Source organism: Rattus norvegicus, chromosome 17 (assembly GCF_021556685.1).
Source record: "Rattus norvegicus strain SHRSP/BbbUtx chromosome 17, alternate assembly SHRSP_T2T, whole genome shotgun sequence".
Taxonomy (NCBI): domain Eukaryota; kingdom Metazoa; phylum Chordata; class Mammalia; order Rodentia; family Muridae; genus Rattus; species Rattus norvegicus.
This window is the reverse complement of record NC_141550.1, coordinates 60811982-60835012: the sequence shown is the minus strand read 5'-3', so window position 1 is coordinate 60835012 and position 23031 is coordinate 60811982. Positions and strand designations below refer to the sequence as shown.

At 43.9% G+C, this 23031-nt stretch overlaps 1 protein-coding gene across 5 annotated transcripts in view; it reads left to right on the top strand.

The window, feature by feature from the left end:
* Nucleotides 1–22407, top strand: part of Epc1 (enhancer of polycomb 1) — a 92003-nt gene extending 69596 nt beyond the window's left edge. For 2 of the 5 annotated variants that reach the window (NM_001309462.1, XM_087589626.1), the window contains 12 exon segments: nucleotides 2333–2478; nucleotides 3290–3496; nucleotides 4013–4161; nucleotides 5197–5356; nucleotides 7026–7199; nucleotides 7280–7369; nucleotides 7446–7594; nucleotides 8428–8780; nucleotides 15400–15518; nucleotides 17734–17875; nucleotides 17977–18340; nucleotides 21071–22407. In NM_001309462.1, coding sequence (NP_001296391.1) covers nucleotides 2333–2478; nucleotides 3290–3496; nucleotides 4013–4161; nucleotides 5197–5356; nucleotides 7026–7199; nucleotides 7280–7369; nucleotides 7446–7594; nucleotides 8428–8780; nucleotides 15400–15518; nucleotides 17734–17875; nucleotides 17977–18340; nucleotides 21071–21143 — 2126 coding nt within the window. In that variant the 3' untranslated portion in view covers nucleotides 21144–22407. 5 annotated transcript variants of the gene reach the window in all.
* Nucleotides 22408–23031: the final 624 nt, after the last annotated feature.

Below are 23031 nucleotides of genomic sequence, written 5' to 3'. Positions count from 1 at the left end.
TGGATCTCATTCTAATTGACAGAACGTTGTTATTGTTGTTGTTGCTGCTGCTAGTGCTTACTGTATAGATCAAGCTGACCTCAAACTTGGAGCACACTGGTTTGGCCTCCTGGGTATTGGGATCCTGGGATCACAGGTATGTGCCACCAAGCTTGTGTGGCTGATGGAATCCATTAGAGAAGCCATGACACACCTGTAATCCCAACTAACACTCTGGAGGTGAAAAGTAGGAGCCACAGGTTCTAGGGCAGCTGAACTAACTGTTCAGTGGGACCTGTGTTGGCACTATCAAAAGGACCCTTGGGTAGGGGGCTGGGAATGGTACTGTTCTCTCTGGTGAAATGAAGACAGTCTTCCTGTCTAGTCCCTCCGTAGTTCCCTGGAGGCTTAAAGATGATTTGAGTATGTACCAGCAGCATGTGGAGAGCATTGATAGAAAGGTGATGTGGGGCAACCTGGTTTGGTTCTTAGGAATGATTAAGCATTGTGATGATGATGATTTCCCTTGGGGTTTGCTCTAAAGAAAAGCCACAGTTCACAGTAGAGCTTTCTGGGAAGTGTTGTACAGATAAGATCCTAAAAATGCATTAAAAAACCTCAGAAGGTAGAACATCAGTCTGGTCCCTGTCAGTATGGCTTTCTGGGTGATTTGAGTCAGCCGTGTTTAATGGAACCATCTAGAGCAATAGATGTGTTTTCTAATTGGTACTTTTCTAGATAGCGCTTACCATCAGGCACATGTCAGTTGTTAGCACTTGGAATGCAGCTAATGTGGCAGAGACTGAATTTTAAATTTTGCTTGCTTAGTATAAATTTAATCAAAATAGCTAGGGAACAAACATAGATCTGGATTAATTTGGTTAGAAGCAGAATCCAGTGTTCTCTGCCTCTGTTCCACCATATAAGACTTTCTCAAAGTCTTGCTTCTGTAACGGTGATGGGAAGTGGATTCTCAAGGGAAGAACAGATTGCTGCAAAGTCTGGGTTGAGAGACCTCTATAGTCACTCTATAGTCACTCAAGTCTAGACATCCAGTTAGCACTCTCAGCACACTTTTAATTAAATAAGTCAATGAAGAAGATAGACAGCAGAGTAATACATTTAATTCTGCAGGTACTTAAGGCGTCCTCTATAGCAAGGGTAACAGTTACTGGCCACCCACTGAGTGTCCCCATATGTCACAAATGACTAGTTGTGTGGTTCTTTCCCTCTGGCTTAAGTAGATTTACATAATGCTAAAATACTTCTCAGTTGACTGCTTCAGACAGGGGTGGCACAGAAGGGACAGGTTCCTCTTTCTCAAAACACTTAGAGATACAAAGACAAGACATAAGCCTCCCTTGAGGATCAATCTCATCTCACTAGAGGGTTAATAACTAAAGTGTCAAACAACACAGAAACAGCAGTGGGAAGAGAGGAGAGAATGATTGGGATAGGGTTTTTGTTTTTAAGCTATGTACCTTGCGATTTTGTGATTGCTTGAAATGCCTCTAATTTATGCAGAATGTTGTATATCTTCTCAGCCCATTTTTCTGTTGAGGACTTAGTTTCTGAGGCTGAAGAGCTTAGGAACCACTTACTTGGGTGACTGATAGGCAGAGGACTTTGAAGGAGCGACATCATCTAGAGTTTGAAAAGATTAAATTGGAATGTACCTGCTTAGACAAAATGTACGTAATACAAAGAAAGGCCTGAAGTCATAAACTACAGCATGCCATATGATAATAGACTTGATATGCTTCTGGCCTTAGGGAGACTGGGTCAGAAAGATGAATTAAAAAGGCCTTGCCATTCTAGACATTCGTTTTCCAGAGTTAGAAACTAATAACCCAAAGGAAAGAAATAGAAGGGTTTTGCTATCAGAATATTTAATTTTCTTTAATATCTGCTCCCTTCAGTGGTTTTTGTAAACCACTGAATGAGTTTTGATGCTGTAGACTGGACTTCTCACCTACGTGTGCAAGTACCAAGCTACACATGTCTGACACAGTGACACAAGAGTCTCTTGACTTGAACCATTGGAACTGTTACGGTTACTGATAATGGCTTCCTTAATCTTTTGGAAAAATAGCTAAATGATTTATAAAATAGAACTTAAATAATCTAGACAAATAACTTACCTGAAGAGTGGGTGGGGAGTCCTGTCGTTGTTTGTATAGCTTTTATCTACTTTCCGTTCTGTGTGGAAGACCCAGCACTAAGCTGGAGTCTGTGTGACTCTGGTGGTGCCTTCATTCTTTACGAAGCCCCGGCTGGCTTGCTGTACGCTGCCTTCTGTGCGGCCTCTGCTGGTGGAGTCATGGTAAATGATTGCTTGTGGTTCCTCCATCAGCTTTCAGCTTGGACGCTGAGCAGCCTGATTACGACCTGGATTCTGAGGATGAAGTCTTTGTGAATAAACTGAAGAAGAAAATGGACATCTGCCCAGTGCAGTTTGAGGAGATGATTGACCGGTTAGAAAAAGGCAGCGGTCAGCAGGTACAACTTCATGTATGTTTGCGTGTTCTCTGGACTGCTGTGTTATGTGAACAGTACAGTAGTATGGAGGAGGGCTGAGGTAGCACTCTGCAGTTAAAGCGTAGACTCACATCTGCCTAGTCATCACCTGTATAATTTTGAGCATTATGTTTAAATTTTTTGTGCCTCACTTATCCTAGCTGTATATAGAGATAAAAATAATAAACTGGAAGGATATGGTGTCACACACCTTTAATCCCAGAACTTGGAAGGCAGAGGCAGATGGATGGATCTCTGTGAGTTAAAGACCAGCCTCCTCTACATTGTAAGTTCCAGGCCAGCCAAGGCTACATAGTAAGACCCTATGTCAAAGCAAAAAAACTCTCTTTACCTGGCATTTATGTATTTGGTGACCAATAGAAAGTGACTAATACCAAGTCCTAAAGTCATGAAACACAGCAAGCTGTGTGACCTAGGAGTTGGTGTGAGATTATTGTAAAGACTGAGCACAGACGGGCTGGAGGTGTTGCTTAGTCACAGTGCCTGCATAGCACGCGTGTTGCACATGCTCCCCAACACCCAGCAAAGGCGGGTGTGGTAGTTACACCTGCCCGGGTCCTGGTATTTAAGACAGGATGGTCAGACGTTCAAGCTCATCCTCAGCTGTGCAGCAAGTTCCAGACTCACCCGGGATGCGGGAGACCCTGTTTAAGAAAATGAACTGTCAATACTGCTGTTGGCCTGATTGTTCTCAGAAAATGAAGCAGTGATGAATGGTGTTGAGTTCTCGCGTATGTGTTTTATGAAAGTGACGAAATGGTTTTACATTTAGCCAGTCAGTCTGCAGGAAGCCAAACTACTTCTAAAAGAAGATGATGAGTTAATTAGAGAAGTTTATGAATACTGGATTAAAAAGAGGAAAACCTGCCGGGGGCCATCACTTATCCCGTCGGTAAAACAGGAAAAACGAGATGGTTCTAGCACAAATGATCCTTATGTGGCTTTTAGAAGACGAACTGAGAAAATGCAAACTCGAAAAGTAAGTAAATTTTTTAATTTTATGAAAAATTATTAATACCTTAATTTTGTGACTTAATTCTGTGCTTTTACATAATATTCCTTAAAATTATACTAGAGGGGTTGCTCAGTGGTTCTGAGCTTTTGTTTCTCTATCAGAGGACAGTATTGCAATTCCTGTACCCATATCAGGCAGCTCATAAGCACTCGTGACTCCTCCTGCTCCAAAGATTCTAGTGCCCCACTTTGGACCTGGGGGCACTTGTACACACACACACACACACACACACACACACACACACTAACTTTTTTAATTACACGAGAAATTAGTAAAAGTAGTTGACCTTTAGAGTTTTTAATGGAGGTCTTAATATATATTAATACTGATTCACTTAAAAACCAGGTCTGGAATTGGTATCTTGGTGGTCTGTGTTCCTCTCCGGTGTCTTTAAGCTGTAGCCCTACAGATCCATACACTTTTATGTGCCAAGAATGAGAAGTGCTTCCTGATGTTAAGCAAGTAGCTTTATATTTCCAGAATCGCAAAAACGATGAAGCCTCCTATGAGAAAATGCTTAAGCTGCGCCGGGATCTCAGCCGGGCTGTCACCATCCTGGAGATGATCAAGAGACGTGAGAAAAGTAAACGGGAGCTGCTGCACCTGACACTGGAGATTATGGAGAAGAGGTGAAGCAAGTTCTCAGTGCCAGGACCATCATGTTTTCCTAATCCGAAGTTTCAGAAACATTTTCTTTAATAGAGACTGTGGGTTAAACTGTGAAATTTTATACACAATTCTGTCTTAATTTTCTTGCAAGGTGATTGGGCTCACTAACAGCACATCAGGTGTTTCTATTGAGAGATATTTTATTATTTTTGAGTTGTGTGGCTGTATGAGAGTGTGTGTGACTGCTAGTAGTTTATTTGTAGTGTTTTGTGGGTTTGTGGGGGATTTTTAGTACTAGAGACAAAACCCAGGGCCCTGCACAACCCAGGCAAACATTTCCCTGAGCTCCCTCAGCACCATGATACTCAGATGACCACTTAGTGCCATGCACATGACATGTACATAAAAGCTCGTTCTCAAGGCCCTGCTTCTCAGCTCCTCCCCCCCCCCCCAAAAAAAAACACACTTAAATTTCTTATGATTCTTTCATAAAAAAGAAAGTACTTTTGTAGCACAGACAGTCCTAATTGGCAAGGTGTTTTTGGCACTGCTTGAGGCATTTCAGCCCTGAGCCGAGCTAAGACTGGACGGCTCAGGCGTTAGCCCCATCAGTAGAGTGCGCCTGTCAAGCATGCAGCTCTGGGTTTGAGCCAGGTGAGCCAGGCATGGTGGCTCGTGCCTGCAGGAGGTGCTTCAGAGGTTCTCTTGCAAAGAACCTGGTTTGATGCTCAGTACCCTGTGACATCTAACGACTTTCTGTTAAGCTTAGGTCCAGGGGTCCAGTATCCTCTCTGGCCACATGGGCATGGCACACACATGGTGCACAGACATACAAGTCGGCAACGTACCCATATGCATTTAGGGCCACTGTTGAGTAGCACGTGCGTTGAAAGTCGTATGTTACCCCACCTACAGCAGGCACACACGGTACCCGAGGAGGTGGCTGTTGAGTGAGTGAGTGAGTTAGTTAGTTGGACTGTAGATCATTTCACAGTGTGTATGGAAGCATCTCATTGTACTCTGTGTATAGCTTAAAGTTCCCTTTGTAATTTCAGGTATAATTTAGGTGACTACAGTGGAGAGATCATGTCTGAGGTCATGGCACAGAGACAGCCAGTGAAGCCTACCTATGCCATCCCCATCATCCCGATTACTAACAGCAGCCAGTTCAAACACCAGGACGTCACGGATGCGAAGGAGTTCAAAGTTAACAAGGTTATTAGAGCTTTGTAACAGTAGATCCAGTAAACAGGGAAAACCATGAATTCCTACCGCAAGGGATTTCTGAACACTGAAAATAAGGGACACTAAAAATGGGGAGCTTTTCACGACAATTTAATTTCCCTTGCTTCCTTACAAGGGAAGGCTTTGCTCTCTGTCTGATAAAAAGAGGGGTTTGCTGAGAGGGGGTATGAGATGTTGGTGTGGTTAGTGGTATGGAGGCCTGGAGAGAGCATGAAGCCTTCCACCCAGTGTAACGTTCTGGGCCACATCTGTGTGTCAGTGTCAGGCGGGTCTTGTCAACGGCTGGTAACGTGGGCAGAAGTGGAAATACTTTGACAAGTTGATATGTCCTAATTTGTGAAGAGTAAAATTGGTGAGGGGGAAATAAAATTAGTAAGGAGAAAACCAGGGGAATAAGAGAGAGCCGGCAGTGTGCCTTTCTGATAAATGCACCTTAGCAGGGAAGGTTTTCATATACTTGTGACCTAACATGTATCATTTAACTCAGACTTAGCATTCCATTTCAATTGAGGAAATAATGTGATCTGCTAATCATTTATTATCTAACCTGTTCTGTTTAATATTTTGTGTCTGTGATTTTTTTTTTTTTAATAATTTGGTGTATAATTTACCGTACCATTTGGAATGGTGGTTTCTGCAGCATAGACTTTTTCCCTATCAGAGCACTGACCAAGACTATTTCAAACATGTTGGTTTTGAAGTATTGAACTGTTGAACAGATAAATAGAAGTATTCTCTTTGGTAATCACAAATGGTGGCTATTAATCCCAGCAGAAGCTGTGCCTGGCAGATCTCTTGAGGTTGAGACACAGCCTGGTCTACATAGTGAGTTTCAGGCTAGCCAAGGCTACTCAGTGAAACACCTCTATCCAATTACCTCTGCCAAAAAAAAAAAAAAAAAAATGCTAAAGGCCATGTTCCAAATACTTGTGTGCTCATAATTTCCAGTCCTGCATAGTACTGTTTTCCTTGTTTTTATATTGAAGTCTATTGTCCACCTGTCTGAAATATATGGCCTTACAAATCACTTCAAAGGTGTTACTTTGATTTTTATATTTTGGGATTTAACTCGGATTCTAATTGTACAACATTCATTGTTCGTCTGTATGTTCCAGAGACATGAGCCATGCATGTGGTTCTGGTTTACCTTAAATCCTTCTAAGTCAAGACAGAGTCATTAGTGGAATAGGCCTGCTGTTTTGAACATTTTCTTATTTAAATTTTCATTCAAACTGTTTTGTTGTCTGGCTGGAGAGCTGGGTGAGCAGTTAGGAGTGCCCATTGTTCCTGCAGAGGACCTGGGTGCAGTTGAGTTGCCAGCACCTACGTGAGATGGCATACAGTTCTGTAATTCCAGTTCCAGGGGGTCTGACAGTCTCTGGCTTTTGAAGACACCTGCACATACACATACACTTTTAAGTCTTTTAAGCAAATGTTTGTTTTGAACAGAGCAAATGTAGATTATTAGGGGAAACTGAGACTGACCCTCTGAGGGTAGGGGGGCCACCAGAGGGTTGCCTGAGCCTCTTTTAATAGTTCAAGCACTTGGCTCCCCAAGTAATAATTAACTCAAGCTGTTAAGAGGTTGCAGTTGTGGGGTGTGCTTTCGCTGTGTGACCGACTCGTGTCTGTGTTGCAGCAAGATAAGGCTGATCTTATTCGGCCGAAGCGCAAATATGAAAAGAAGCCCAAAGTCTTACCGTCGTCTGCTGCCGCACCCCAGCAGCCAAGTCCTGCTGCACTGCCAGGCTTCAGTGCTAAAGACTTAAACCAGTACGACTTCCCCAGCTCAGATGAAGAGCCTCTGTCACAGGTAAACAGAAGACCAGCTCTCTGCACACAGAAGAGGAACATAGAACCCGCATGTTTGACCTCTTGTTGCTTTATTTCAAGGTTTTGTCTGGCTCTTCAGAAGCTGAGGAAGAGAATGACCCTGATGGCCCTTTCGCTTTCCGTAGGAAAGCAGGCTGTCAGTACTATGCTGTAAGTGTCAGACTTTCTGTAAACAACAAACAGCAGACAGACTGACAAAATACAATAATTTGGATTTTTTTTTTAGCCTCATTTAGACCAAACTGGCAACTGGCCCTGGACTAGCCCTAAAGATGGAGGCCTGGGGGATGTGCGATATAGATATTGCTTAACTACTCTCACCATACCCCAGAGGTGTCTTGGATTTGCACGAAGACGGGTCGGGCGCGGTGGAAGGTAACGCGCTTCTGCTTTCCTTGCACCAGCATGCTTTTTAGACATTGGAGTCAGAGTTTAAACTGAGGCCCTTCTTGTGAACAGAGTCTAGAAGCTCCAGCTTGCTATGCTTAGCAGAGCTGTCTACATGTTCCCTTTGCACTCCCAACGTCCTCACACACTACACTGCGTAGTCCCTACAGGCCCGTGTGGGTTCTTATCTCCCCAAGCTTCTTAGCACCTGAGTTATCACAGAGTAGAATCCCAAGAAAGGACAAGTATACTTGTGTGTACACACTCAGGATTGGTTCAGGAGACTACAACCAAAGTCGCTGAGTTCTGGGGAAAACCTTACGTTAACTACTGCAGTGACCACTTAACTTTGCTGCTCATGGCCTCAGTTTGTCAGGATGTGGTTCTGGGGTCTGAAATAGAATATTTCATACATGGAGTGGAGGAGAGAAGGAACTGCAAAGCACAGAAAAGTTTTGGTTGAAAGACAATTTGAAAAAAAGAACTTTGTCCAACATTGAGCTTTGAGGCTAAAAGAACCAGAGCCAACAAGATGACTCAGTGGGAAGAAGCGGTTGCCACCAAGGTGACAGCCTGAGTTCTGTCCCCAGGACTCACCTGGTGGAAGGAGAGAAGCAACTCTTGGGAATTGTCCTGTGGCTGCTGCGTGCACGCCGTGCTCTGCTCCGTGTGCTGTGCGCATACAGTGTGAGAGTCAAACGCTGCAGTGATGAACTTGCTCACTTTAAATGTCCAGTGTACTGTTGCTCAGCTTGGGGGAAAGCGTTCGGGAGAGAAAGGAAAGTCTGTGATGTAATCTCTGGTGTCTGCTCCTTGTGCAGGGTCTTGCTGGACAGAGCGCATTCAGACTATGACAGTATGTTTCACCACCTGGATCTGGACATGCTTTCCTCACCACAACCTTCTCCAGTCAATCAGTTTGCCAATACCTCAGAAACCAATACCTCGGACAGACCTTCCTCTAAAGACCTCAGTCAGATACTAGTCGATATCAAATCATGTAGATGGCGGCACTTTAGGCCCCGGACACCATCCCTTCCTGACAGTGACAGTGGTGAGCTCTCCAGTAGAAAGTTACACAGAAGTATAAGTCGAGCAGGACCAGCGCAGCCTGGGGCCCACACGTGCAGCGCCTCCACACAGAGCAGAAGTAGCAGTGGCTCGACACACTGTGGTATGTCCTTTTGTGGTACCCATTGCTATAAGGGTGGGGTCTCCCATCTCGTTGAGGATGTGGTATATTATTCCCGTAGTGAGGTCCTCACGTACTTCTTTGAGTTCTGCTCAGTAGTGCTGTTGCTGTGTGGGTTTGTGTGTACGTGCATCTTTCCTTAACCACAGCCAAAGAGAGGTGGTATGTTTGTCACTATATATTTAATGTTTAACTTGTTATCTTGAGGTAGCCCATGAACCACAAGATTCATTAATTTTCAAGTAATAAAATAAAAGGGACCCCAAGTTGTTATTGGTATGTACTTGAACATCATCTACTGTGATCTGTTTAAATTTAGAGGCCACTAGTCAGTAGTTAGACATAAACTTACATTGGCAGTCGTTCAGAATAAATACCAGAGAAGCTGACTTCTAATAGTTTGTAGATATTTTAAAGATAATCCCTACTTTGTTGTATAGTGTGAATAAAACACTGGGAACAATGCAATGTCCCGTGACTTTCTTTTTTAGAACACTTAGGTAGTCCACATTATCTGAGTTGTATAAATTATAAAAGCTCACTGTCAACATGGCTCAGCCTCACAGCCTGAGCTCAGTCCCCAGACCCACACAGTAGAAGGGAAGGATCCCACTCCTTCAGTCTGTTTCTGGCCTCAGTGCGTGTGCTGTGGCCTGTGTGCATGTACACAGTCAATACATACAATAAGTGAAGAGATATTTTTGAGATTTTTTTGTTGGTGGTAGTTGTTTTGGTGATTATTCTGAAACAGGGTTTCACTGTAGTTCTGGCTGTCCTGGCCAATTTGTAGGCCAGGCTGGCCTTGTACTCGTGGAGATCTGCCTGCTCGACCTCCCGAGTGCAGAGACTAAAGACATACATGTACCACCATGTCTGGCTTATGCTTGAAATGTTTTTAAATCATTTCATTAAAGTTCTTTTAGGATGATTTTAATACAGATTAAGAAGAGGATTGTTTCCCTAATTACCTTAAGTTACAATTAAAGTGTTTTCTACACATAAGAATTTGCTGACATCTTCAGAGGAAATGCTCCATAAACTAATTTACTTGTTAGTTACAAATAAAAGTAGTTCTGTGATCTGACCAAACTTGACAATCAGTTGTCAAAAAAATCTGTAGTTTCTGGGACTTTAGTGATTGTAATTCCACTAGTTTTACTAACCTTTTTTCTGTCCTGAAAGCCAGGCTGACAAGCTGGCTGATTGGAGCCTTAGTTAGCTATGCACGGGTGTGGGGAATTCAAAAGTGGAGACTCCTAATCGGTTCCCCCCAAATATTTTTGGAGATATATGAGGGTTTTTTGAGATTTTTATGGAGAAAGTAGCCATGTTCTATCAACCACATCCTGTCACTCCTAAAGTGGAAACACTATAGACCAGGACAGACCTCCAGATTTCATTTCAGTTTACGTAACATGGTGTGCTGGCGTGACTTACAGAGGCATGTCGGTGCCAGTTGCAAACTTTGCTGTTTTGTTTCTCCAACATCATTAAAAGGTAGACATTAGCAAAAGTTAGCTGAAAAAAGCCTTTCATAATTATGTAACTTTTCTTCTTAATCATTTTTTTTGACAATCAGACCTTTTTAAATGCTGTCTTTATTTTCACATATACTTAGAAAATAAGAGCTAACAGTAGAGTTATGCTGTTTTCATGCTTGGGAATATTCATGAGGTCATGAGGCTCTCTAAATTATGTCATGTGTGAATTTAACCTAAGTGAGTTCTGCTAACAGCCCCTGAAGACAGAAAAGACAATCCAATTATTCTAGGTCTGCTGAGGGTCTCATGAGTGTCAGCCACGTCCTCTCCGCAAGCATCTGCAGGCTAGACCTTAGCCGTGCTGATTCAGCCATCCCATCAGATGGATAGGTGTCAGTTTGGCCCATAGTGTAGGCCAAATATAGGGCCTCAAATTTAACCACTTCTGATTATTCAATTACTGACTCAGATATTGAAATTGATACAAGTGATACACTGCCCCACCAGGCTCTTTTCTAAGTAGCTCTTAGTGAGCTATATCCACATTTTGAATAGAGAATTCCAACTGAAGTGTATACCAGGAGTGTACTCATTTCTTTGAAGAGTACGCAGTTGTACAGCTCAGGGTCCCTTCAGCTTGCTGTTCATTGGCCATTTCACAGCTGTGCACCCATGGAGCATGTCCTGAATAGGGTGTTGGGTAGCCTCCGAGGACGTGCCATGAATGCTGTGTATCAGAGGGAGCTCTTGGGAAGACTTGGTGATAGGGGTTTAGAATTTCTAGGGCTAGGTCTGCTTCGGGATAGGATACATTGTTTTTAGTGATCATCAGTTAATGCATGATTTGGACTGTTTTCAATACTTTTCTAGGCTTTTATCAAGCTGTACTAGCACCTTCTTACTATTTGGTCAGTGGTTGAGCATCCGTCTATTTTGTGCATTTGAAATTGGAGTGATATCAAATTGCTAGACAAGGGTCTAGCAGTGACTCAGTAGGTGAAGGCTATGAACCATCAAGCCTGCTGCCCCAGTTCTGTCCCCAGAACCCTCAGGTGGAAGGAAAGACTCCATTCCCATAAGTTGTTCTTTGTCCTCCTGATGCACACTCACTCTGTCTCTCTCAGAGAGCAAGAGAGACACACACACAGAGACAGACAGACAGACAGACAGACAGGGGAAAGGATATATGTATGAGTGTGTAGATGATTCAGAAAGACTAAAACTCCTACAACAGTAAAAGCCTCTTAGCGTCCAGTGAAATTGAAATCAGCATCATTGTAAGTTGTTTTTCTAAACTCTGTCTGCTCCAGCCTGCTTTGTGTTTGTAAGCAACAGAAGCTCTACCGGCAGAATCCGTGTGTTTGGCTTGATCTTGCATGGAAAGGCAGGCCTGCAGTCTTGTGCAGTGGTTCTTGTTACTTGTGTCAGTCTATGGGACCCTAAGCTTACCTCAAGGTGGTTCCCCCCCCCACACACACACACACACATACACACACACACGGCACCTTGTGTGTGGTGCACTGTGAGTTCAGCAGGTGGATGTAAATGTTGCAGGAGCGTCACGTCCAGAGTAGCACTGCGATAGTGAAATGTCACATTGAAGTCTTAGCAAGGCACACTCAGCTGTGACACGGCTTGCTGTCAGTTGAATTACAACACACCTTGGTTTTCAAGTTGGGTTTTTGTTGGTTGATAGAGACTGGGAAGCTTTTTGATTTCAGTTCTCTACTGCAGAGATCCTACTTTAGTAACCAGACCATTTCACATCGTAGTTATTTTGTTTGGGCTTTTTATTTGGTTTTGAGTGGCTGAGGATTGGATCTAGCTAGGGTCTCCTGCACGCTAGGTAAGTGCTGTACCACTGAGCCATATCCCCAGCTCTTGTTTTCATTACCTTTTGGGTCAGCCTCTTAGAATTAGAAACTACTGATTCGGAGTTGTTTTAAAACAAGTTTGTGGGTTTTGTTTGTTTTTAATGAAATATAAATGGTTCATTTCTTGCTGATTCGTGTCTCCCTTCCCACTTAGGTAGCTTGCTGCAGTGTCAGGGGTGTGCCTATAGGGCCTTAGACAATTCCAGGTACTGGAAGACAGCATTTCCCCATTCTTGGAGTTGGTTTGCTTTACAGAGTCTTACCCCAGAGTTAGTTAGAGACTCCTAAAAACCTGGTAGTTTCATCATAATCTATTTCTGATGGGAGGAAATGGAATTGATCAAATTATTCTGCATTGAAGGAGCTTGCTCAGAGAGCTTATCTATACACTACCACAAGCAGCCTCCTGCAGCTCAGTTGTTTTCTCGTGGGATCGAGTCAAACTGTTCACCAGAGATAGCCTCGTTTTCTTCCCCAGTTCAATGCTCTTGCCTTTCTGTTCTAACTGTGAAGTCTCACTACTGGTGGTGCTTGTTCACCTTCCGTGTTTTTCCCCAGGCCCTCAGCCTCATGTCCAGTGTGAGGTTACAGGACAGCATCAGGTGTGATGGTCTCGTTGACCACCGCTGCTCTTTTGGTTCCGCAAAGCAGTTGTGATCCTAGATTTGCTTTAGTTGGTTCTCCCCACTGTTTCTGAGTTAAATTTGACTTCCATTTTATCTGAAGCAGATGTATAGCTGAAGACTCCTGCCTTGATGCCCCAGTTGTTAGTAGACATTTGAGAAAGTGTCGCTTTCATTTATCTCATGGAACATTTGGTTGGACCTTAGAGTTAGACTGGATCAGGGACCTTGAATGCTTCTGCAGTCTCTATGACAAAATAGGAATATAAGATCCAGCTCCCATTTCATTATCCACATGTACCTTCATACAGATTGCAGTTTTATTTCTGAGAAGGAGCTGAGAGGACTTGGCAGCCACCTAAATTGAGTCCTGTCACATTGGCATGGAGATGCTGAACCACAGCAGGTGGCACGCTCTTCTGAGGACGCTGTTGTGCTGTGCTTTTATTTCTCACTGCCAGCTCTGTTGCTGTTTTAAATACAGATCATTTACCAGAAACATCCAGGCCAGATGTTACAAGTAGACTCTAGATAGAGCAGCAGCATCTAAAACGCAGTGATGAGATGCTGAGCTGACTGGCTCGGGGGTTAAGTGTTGTTTATCTCTGCACCTGCACTGGCAAGAGACAGATGATAAAAAGTAGGTTGGCTGAGCCAAAGACATGGCTCAGTGGTTAAGAGCACTGACTGCTCTTCCAGAGGCCCTGAGTTCAATTCCCAGCAACCACCTGGTGTCTCACAACCATCTGTAATGGGATCTGATGCCCTCTTCTGGTGTGTCTAAAGATAGCTACAGTGTACTCATAACCATAAAATAAGTAAATCTATTTTTTAAAAAGGGGGATTGGCAGAAACTGGGGGAAAGTTTAACTAGGGCAGAAGTATTTGAAAGTCTATTCACAGTTGAGTCCCAGTTTACTTACCACTAAATGTTTAACTGAAGTGCACATACATCAAATACTTACAAAAGAAATTTTGCAGGGAAATAACATTGCTATCTATGAGCATCTGTTTACCTTCACTCATGAGAGGTCATCAGCAATGGCTGAGTCATCATTTTCCTAGGTATGAAATGCCCTGACCCTTCCAGAAAAAAAAAATTAATTACCAAATATTGCCTGCCTAATACCAATAAGTCTCCCCACAGAATTAGATCTTTAGATTACAAATGGTAGGAAAGACTTACAAGTTAGATACCAATTAAATGGAGCTGTAACACAAAAAGTAAGAGAATCGGTAGGAGTATTTTTTCAGGGAGAAGTACTTTTTTGCCCATGTGGGCCATGAACTTAGTTCAGTTCAAGAACGTGTGAAGGTGCCGATAGCCTAACGGTCTTCTGGGCACATACAGTGTGTGGTAGAAGTGCTGCTGTCTAGTGAGTGGTACCAGGCAGAAGTGGGACCCTGGAGGTTAGTAAAGCCCCTCCCAAGTTACAAGTGAAATTCAGAAGACTTGATGGGGTGATGACATTTCAACTAGCAGAGCACTTCTAGGCAGTCAGGTGGGCATGTTTGAGAACGGCGGGCTGAAGCACAAGGAGTGTTGGTAATAGGTGCTCTGGTACCGGGTACGGCTAAACTCTGTTGTTGCTTTGAGTTGTGGGGTTTTTTTGGGGGGGGGGTGGTTTTTTTGTTTGGGGCTTGGGGGGGTTGGGTTTTTTTGTTTGTTTGTTTGAGTTGTGGTTTTTTGGTTTTGTTTGTTTGGGGGTTTTGGTTTTTTCGTTTGTTTGCTTGCTTGCTTTTTAAGTAACTTTTACTCAGACAGGAAAGGTCTCTTTAAGAAGCCTTCACTGTCAGGTGGCTGTGATATTGCTTTCTTTTTTCTTCCCCTTCCCCACTTTCTTTTCAAATTGACAAAGGAAAAGAATAAAGAAACAGGTTTCCTTTTTAAAGTTGCACACACTTTTGGGGGTAATAAATGAACATTTTTTTGTTTGTCTTTTTTAGAACTGAGCTCTCCATAGACACACATAAGTAGCATAACACAGTGTCTGTCCTCAGGCTTCACTCTGTACAGTAATCAGCATTACTCCGTTCTTATTGACTGGATTTTGTCCAGGTGGGTTAACTGGGTGGGGAAAGTTCATTAACCTTAACCCTGGGACTTCTTTTCTTCCTGTTAAACTTGAAAGATGAGTTTTCCTGTTTAAGTATTAAACTATTGGATTTACTTTTTATGTAGAGGAAAGTTTTATAATGACTGGAATAAGAAGCTATGTAGACTTTAGTGTTTGTACACAGCTGTTGGGACGGCCTGAGCCTTGGCATGGCGATCTGGACAAAATAGAAGCGGAATGCTGGTTACCAGGTTTCACCTCATGTGCAGTGCAAAGGGCATCTCCAAGCTCGTGGACTGAGAGCCCAAGAGCACTTTCTGTGCTGTCCAGCACAGTGTCACACACAGCTGAGAAAAGCAGTGGTTTTTCTTGAAGTTGAAGCCACTTTGGTTAGATGTGGCAGAAGATGCTGGTTTCTGTCTGGAATGATCTCTAGCAGCATCATTTCTATCCAAATGCCTCCACTTTGCACAAAAACACCTTTTTCTTATGCTGGACTTTTGTAGTGTTGTAAGGTGTCTGTGGCATCTGCATCTTTGTGAACCGCCTCCTTGTTTTATGTTCAGCATTTACAGCCGAGCAGTACCAGCAGCACCAGCAGCAACTGGCACTCATGCAGCAGCAGCAGCTTGCACAAACTCAGCAGCAGCAAGCAAATAGCAGTTCCTCCACCGCCGCTCCACAGGTGAGGGGCTTGTGTGTCTTATGATTATCCCTCATTGTTTCCCACCAGAGTTCATCTCTCATTACCAAGGGTTGTCATAGAACCTTGCATCTAACCAGCAGACACGTGGCTCTGGCCTGAATGTACAGGGTTTAGAAAGAACACTCCAGGTGAGTATGGAAGCCGTTCCCTCTGCTGCTGTTATACAGAGTAACTTAAGAACGTAGCTCTCTAAGTTGTAAAGTAGCTTCATTCTGACGGGTCTGTAATGTACTGTCCTCATCGCAAAGCCCCATGCAGCTGATGTTCCAGTTCCAGAGTTAACCCAAAACCATCTGTTCTGCTCTTAAGTATGGAAAGATACTTGCTGTATAAATAAACTTGGGGCTGAACGGCTGAGAATTGAGTCCTTCCAAGCATTTAAAGGAAATTTCATTTTTGAAGATGCGAGAGGCCTTTTCATTTTTAAATTATGATGTCAGATCTTTTTTTAATTAAGGGATGGTTGTCTTACTATTGAAAGGTGCTTCTGGGTGGACAGTGGGTGGATATTAGCACTGAGGGTGGGTAGGAAGAATGGTGTTTGGAGATTAAATGAAAGAAGTTACGTATTTGCCTTAATGGATTTGTCCAGGACTGAACTACCTGAGAAAATTGAAACTTTCTGCTGCTGTTGTATTCTGCACTAATAGGCTTATTTTTGTAATTGCTTTGTATATATTCTGTATTATCATAGGAAGATCAAAATGTGTAAACCTTTAAGTTAGACAATTAACTATAGCTATGAAAATGAAGTAGATTTCATTGGTTTGCTGCTTTTAGAGCTGTGAAGCTGATTCCGGTGACCTGTGTAGTGACACTGACTGACTCTGGTGACCTGTGTAGTGACACTGACTGACTCTGGTGACCTGTGTAGTGACATTGACTGACTCTGGTGACCTGTGTAGTGACGCTGACTGACTCTGGTGACCTGTGTAGTGACACTGACTGACTAGTGACTCTGTGCAGTGATGCTGACCGACTCTGGTGACCTGTGTAGTGAGGCTGACTGACTCTGGTGACCTGTGTAGTGACGCTGACTGACTCTGGTGACCTGTGTAGTGACACTGACTGACTCTGGTGACCTGTGTAGTGACGCTGACTGACTCTGGTGACCTGTGTAGTGACACTGACTGACTCTGGTGACCTGTGTAGTGACACTGACTGACTCTGGTGACCTGTGTAGTGACACTGACTGACTAGTGACTCTGTGCAGTGATGCTGACCGACTCTGGTGACCTGTGTAGTGAGGCTGACTGACTCTGGTGACCTGTGTAGTGACACTGACTGACTCTGGTGACCTGTGTAGTGACACTGACTGACTCCGGTGACCTGTGTAGTGACACTGACTGACTCTGGTGACCTGTGTAGTGACGCTGACTGACTCTGGTGACCTGTGTAGTGACGCTGACTGACTCTGGTGACCTGTGTAGTGAGGCTGACTGACTCTGGTGACCTGTGTAGTGAGGCTGACTGACTCTGGTGACCTGTGTAGTGAGGCTGACTGACTCTGGTGACCTGTATAGTGATGCTGACCGACTCTGGTGACCTGTGTAGTGACGCTGACTGACTCTGGTGACGTGGGTAGTGACATTGACTGACTCTGGTGACCTGTGTAGTGACACTGACTGACTCTGGTGACCTGTGTAGTGACGCTGACTGACTCTGGTGACCTGTGTAGTGATGCTGACTGACTCTGGTGACCTGTGTAGTGACATTGACTGACTCTGGTGAGCTGTGTAGTGACACTGACTGACTAGTGACTCTGTGCAGTGATGCTGACCGACTCTGGTGACCTGTGTAGTGAGGCTGACTGACTGGTGACCTGTGTAGTGACGCTGACTGACTCTGGTGACCTGTGTAGTGACACTGACTGACTAGTGACTCTGTGCAGTGATGCTGACCGACTCTGGTGACCTGTGTAGTGAGGCTGACTGACTCTGGTGACCTGTGTAGTGACACTGACTGACTCTGGTGACCTGTGTAGTGACACTGACTGACTCCGGTGACCTGTGTAGTGACGCTGACTGACTCTGGTGACCTGTGTGTAGTGACGCTGACTGACTCTGGTGACCTGTGTAGTGACGCTGACTGACTCTGGTGACCTGTGTAGTGAGGCCGACCGACTTTGATCACCTGTGGTACTGACTGATACTTCAAGACAATTACACTGATGACTTTTGTGTTTTCCTTTCAGGGTTTTGTTTCTAAGACGTTGGATTCTGCCAGTGCACAGTTCGCTGCTTCTGCTTTAATGACGTCAGAACAGCTGATGGGATTCAAGATGAAGGATGATGTGGTGCTTGGGATTGGGGTGAATGGCGTCCTTCCCGCCTCAGGTGAGGAGAAAGACCCAGTTATATTCACATGCATACATGTTTGTACACATTGTGATTTAGCCGCAGAGTGCAGTGTTTACATGCTTTCTTCCTCTCCCTAGGAGTATACAAGGGCTTGCACCTCAGCAGCACTACACCAACGGCGCTTGTACATACGAGTCCTTCGACCGCAGGTTCAACCTTGTTACAGCCTTCAAATATTACACAGACTTCGGGTTCCCACAGCGCACTGAGTCACCAAGTAACTGCTGCCAACTCTGCAACAACTCAGGTTCTGTTTGGGAACAACATCCGATTAACTGTCCCCTCATCTGTCCCCACTGTCAACTCTATCGCCCCAATAAACGCACGGCATATACCTAGGACTTTAAGTGCTGTTCCGCCATCTGCCTTAAAGCTGGCTGCTGCAGCAAACTGTCAAGTTTCCAAGGTCCCCTCCTCATCCTCTGTAGATTCAGTTCCAAGGTGAGTAGTTCTTTGAAGATTAAATGTCTGAAATGTAAACACCTAACTTGCCTCCTGAAGTGGCTATCCACCTAAGTCTTCTCTTCTTTTCCTTTTGTGTATTGAATATATATGGATATATATATATGAATACATGAATGAACCTTCGCTTACTCAAGAACTAAGCAAGCGGATGTAATAATTCAGTGTTGGTTGAATTCAGTCTTAAGACCAGGCCAGTCCACTCACTGGGACAGTCAGTGTTGCTTCTGGGGCCCGGACCTCCCCTAATTGAGCAGTAGCCTCGAGTGTCGTCACTCTTGTGTGGCTTTGGTGGAGGGAGGCCTCTTTAGGTGCTGTCATGCTGTTGATAGATCTCATCGGTGGCTTACTGTGGGGTAGACTTGGTAAAGCCTCCTTCGCCAGTCTGCTCGCTACTCATTGTGGAAATGCTGGCAGGCCTGCTGACATCTAATAAGCCGTGGCTTTCTCTGCTCACTGACCTTCTTGATTTCAGGAGTTTAAGGTTTTTGTCAAGGTTCCATTTTAACTATAACTATTAATTTAACTCTGTATTAACTAATTAAAATCCTATTGCTACAAAGTACTAGGAGAAAAGAAACAAAGACCTGCATTATTCAGATTAGCAAGAAATAAGCTTAAAACATGAATGTGGGTGTTAAAACAGTGCAGGTAATAGACAGAAGCCCTTCTAGGTTTGTCTCAGATCAGCGTGTGTTGCCCAGTTCATTGTATTGACAGTTGCTCTTGTTTTAAAACCGAATTGTGTGTTCTATGAAATATCAGACCCCACTTGATTGGGTGAAGAGAATGTGTATCATAAGTTTGAGTGGGCAAAGCAGAAATAAAAATTGGAGAAGATGGTGCTTAGCGGTTAACATTGCTGCCTAGAAGGCCAGTGCTATGCTTAGACCAACACTGAGACTTCAGCAGAGAGCGTTCGGGAGAGCAGCTGTGCAGGAGCTCACTTTGCACACCCATAGGCCCTGTCTACATTTATCTGTTCAGTACCAGGAACGCATTGTTGGTCTGATCATGGCTGATCAGTGGACTAGTTCTCCTCTTCCACATCACCAATCATGACTTTCATTGCTGTAGAACATGACAAATATGGGGACATTTACAGTAGATGGGACTTCTCATATCCCTGTCTTTACCCAGTGTTCCAGTCCTGTGTCTGTCTCACTTAGTGATGTTGATTGAGACCTAGATTTAAAGTCCCATCGTGAATTTTGGACATATTTGTGTCTGTGCTGGGTTGTTAAGAATTTTGGACATATTTATGTCTGTGCTGGATGATTGTTAAGAATTTTGGAGATATTTGTGTCTGTGCTGGATGATTGTTAAGAATTTTGGAGATATTTGTGTCTGTGCTGGATGATTGTTAAGAATTTTGGAGATATTTGTGTCTGTGCTGGATGATTGTTAAGAATTTTGGAGATATTTGTGTCTGTGCTGGATGATTGTTAAGAATTTTGGAGATATTTGTGTCTGTGCTGGATGATTGTTAAGAATTTTGGAGATATTTGTGTCTGTGCTGGATGATTGTTAAGAATTTTGGACATATTTGTGTCTGTGCTGGATGATTGTTAAGAATTTTGGAGATATTTGTGTCTGTGCTGGATGATTGTTAAGAATTTTGGACATATTTGTGTCTGTGCTGGATGATTGTTAAGAATTTTGGAGATATTTGTGTCTGTGCTGGATGATTGTTAAGAATTTTGGACATATTTGTGTCTGTGCTGGATTGTTAAGAATTGTGGAGATATTTGTGTCTGTGCTGGATGATTGTTAAGAAAAGCTTTGGGTTGGGAGGAGGAGCTCCTCCGTGGGCAGAGGCGCTTGCCGTCAAGCCTGACAGCCCGCGTTGGTCCGTTGTATCGTGTGGTGGAAGAAGAGAAGCAGTCCTGCAGCTTGCCTCTGACTACACAACGTAATTGTGTAAAGGCCGAAAAAGAGTTCAGGGCCAAAGAGAACTACTCAGTGCTTGCCAGTACACGCAGGAGCAGCTGAGTTCATAATCCACATTTTTAAAGAAGCTTCACGTGTTGAGTGCATGACCCTACATTGTGGGGGTTACAGGAAAGGAAGGGATCAACTCCATGAACTTCAGCTTCTCTCAGAAATTAAGGTGAAGACGGATAGAAGTGACACTCGCCATCCACTTGTGGCCTCCATGTGCACGCACATGTGTGTACACACTCACACACATCCCAAAACGATGATAAAGGTTTGGGGCTAACATGATGGCTCCATGGGTAAAGGCCCTTGCCATCAAACCCATCAAGCTACGCTTGATCCCAGAACCTATGTGGTGGAAGAAAAGAACTGACTCCCAAAAGTTGAGCTGAGATACTCGAGTGAGCACATGTGTGTATGCACATATGTACTAAGTAAGTAGATAAGCGTAAGAAGGGAAGTCGGCTGTGGAAGGGAGCTGCTGTAACTGTCAGAGCTTGAGACGTTTCGGTGTTGAGTGTGTCTGTATCTTTGGGTCACTTGAGTTCTTGGACAGTGTTTTGGCATAGAGTTGACTGTTGACCCCTGATATACTTGATTTCTACTTGCCTGTTTTTCATAATTACGAAAATTCCTAATCCTTCGTCCCCTTGCCCCATAAGTGACCTTTCTTCCTGCTGTTAAAGATAACTAAGGCTTTTAAAGGAAGGACGGCCTTCACTGGCTCAGCTCGTACATGACCATTGACTAACGGAACTTTTATCCCAACAGGGAAAATCATGAATCAGAAAAGCCAGCACTGAACAACATAGCAGACAACACAGTAGCAATGGAGGTGACGTAGCTTCCTGGGAGCAGGACTGCATCCTGGGGACATGGTCAGGTGCTATGCATCAGAGCGTTGGAACGCAGGGAGGATGGAGTGCGTAGGCGGTTCCGTGGCAGCTGTGGGGACTCGGCAGCACTGCGCACCTCTCGTGCTTCAACCTTTCTTTTCTTATTGTTAATAGGAAAAAAATCAACATCTGTAAATTAAGAATACAGCAATTATCTGTACAGTACTGCATATTTGTAATACCCTTGTATATATGTTACTTGAATACAGAACTGTTCATTTGTGATGCTTTGCACTTGGGGGCGGGGGGTGGGGGGTAACTGCAACAAGAGTGTGAGCTGTGAGATTGTGTAGCTGGTGTCATCACATCATGTGCATGGTGCGGAACCTGCTGTCTCTATTTATTGTGCCGTGTTTACAGGTTTTGTACACTGTACCCTCATTGGTTCCTGTGCTGTAGTAAATGTGTTAGGTAGCTGTGGACTCCTTGGTATTTTGTAAATGGTATAACATAACTTGGTTCCCTCTGGGTCCTTGAGTTTTCTGTGTATCATGTGAAAAAAAAAATGGTGACATACATACAGAATTTTACAAAAAAAAAAAGGCATCAGTTTTTTAAAACGGGGAATGTACTGTTCAATGGGGATCTTCCTGGTCTACTAGCATTAGGATGCGCAACAAGCTAAAAATGAAGTCTCTTGAATTCTCCCATCCCCGCCTGCCTGCAAGCTTGGGCAGCCCTGGTACTTAAAGCACTAATGTTATGTTGCTGCCCTACAAACAGCCCAGTCGTCCCATTTCCTTCCACACCAAAAAGTGTTAAATCAAGTACACAAACGGAGTCCTTACAACTGGAGTTTATGTTGTCTTGCCCTTTTTTTAGCACAAAAAGATGTACTTTTATATTGTGGAATTGTTTAAAGACTTCATTCTTTACTTGTTCTTACAGAAAGGATATAGGGGAGAAGAATGCTGTCCGTGTATCGTCATTCCAGTTTGTAAAACAGCCAGCCAGCTTTTTCCTTTTAAGATTCTCCAGAAGGCTGCGAGGCCAGAACCACAAATATCGGGTGCCTTCCTTTGGAAATATTTGACCTCTCTTCTGTGAAGAGAATGGTACTTACCAGACTACTACTGCTTTGTTAGTACCGAAGTCTGAATGCCCAGTCCAATGGCAGACATATGTTATCCTTAAGGTTTTTAATCCCACCTGGAAACATTGTGATAGAATTCTCACAAAATAAACCCAGGGCATTACATGTTGACAAACTAACGTGCAGTGGTCTCTGCCTTTTGTTTTCAACCCCAGAACTTTGTGTGACTTTGTTGTTTGAGTAAGGGGCTTGGTTAGAAATGGGAAGGGAGAACTTCATGTTTTCAGTGATTATTTTGATGTGTCTGTCTTCAGCAGTGAAAGAAATCCCTCGCTTGATTAATAATCTCATGGAGGTGAGAGTAAATGAGATGTAAAATGTAGTGTGACTAATGGGAAGGGAAAGTCAGGCTCGGTGAACGAGTGTAGAGAGCCAAGGATGTTCCCAGTCAGACTGGGTCAGAGACTTGAGCAGCAGAAGCAGTCAGGCAGAGAGGAGCATTGACGCAGGGACCAGGGAGTAGAATATAGGGACGACAGCAGAGTATGGCACAGAGGACTCTGACTTTCTGTACAGAACGGAACTTGGAGCAGAAGAGTCCCACTCTGCCTCAGTATCCAGACTAGTCTTCAGGGGCAACTCCCAGTAGTAGATGACCCCAGTGACCCCAGGGTAGTGTGAAGTATTTGGCTCTGTCTCTGTTTAGAAGCCATTAGAAGTTGCTTACAGGCCAGGCCTGGTGGCAGTAATCCCAGCAGAGGCAGGTGGATCTCTGAGTTGAAGGCCAGCCTGGTCTACAGTGA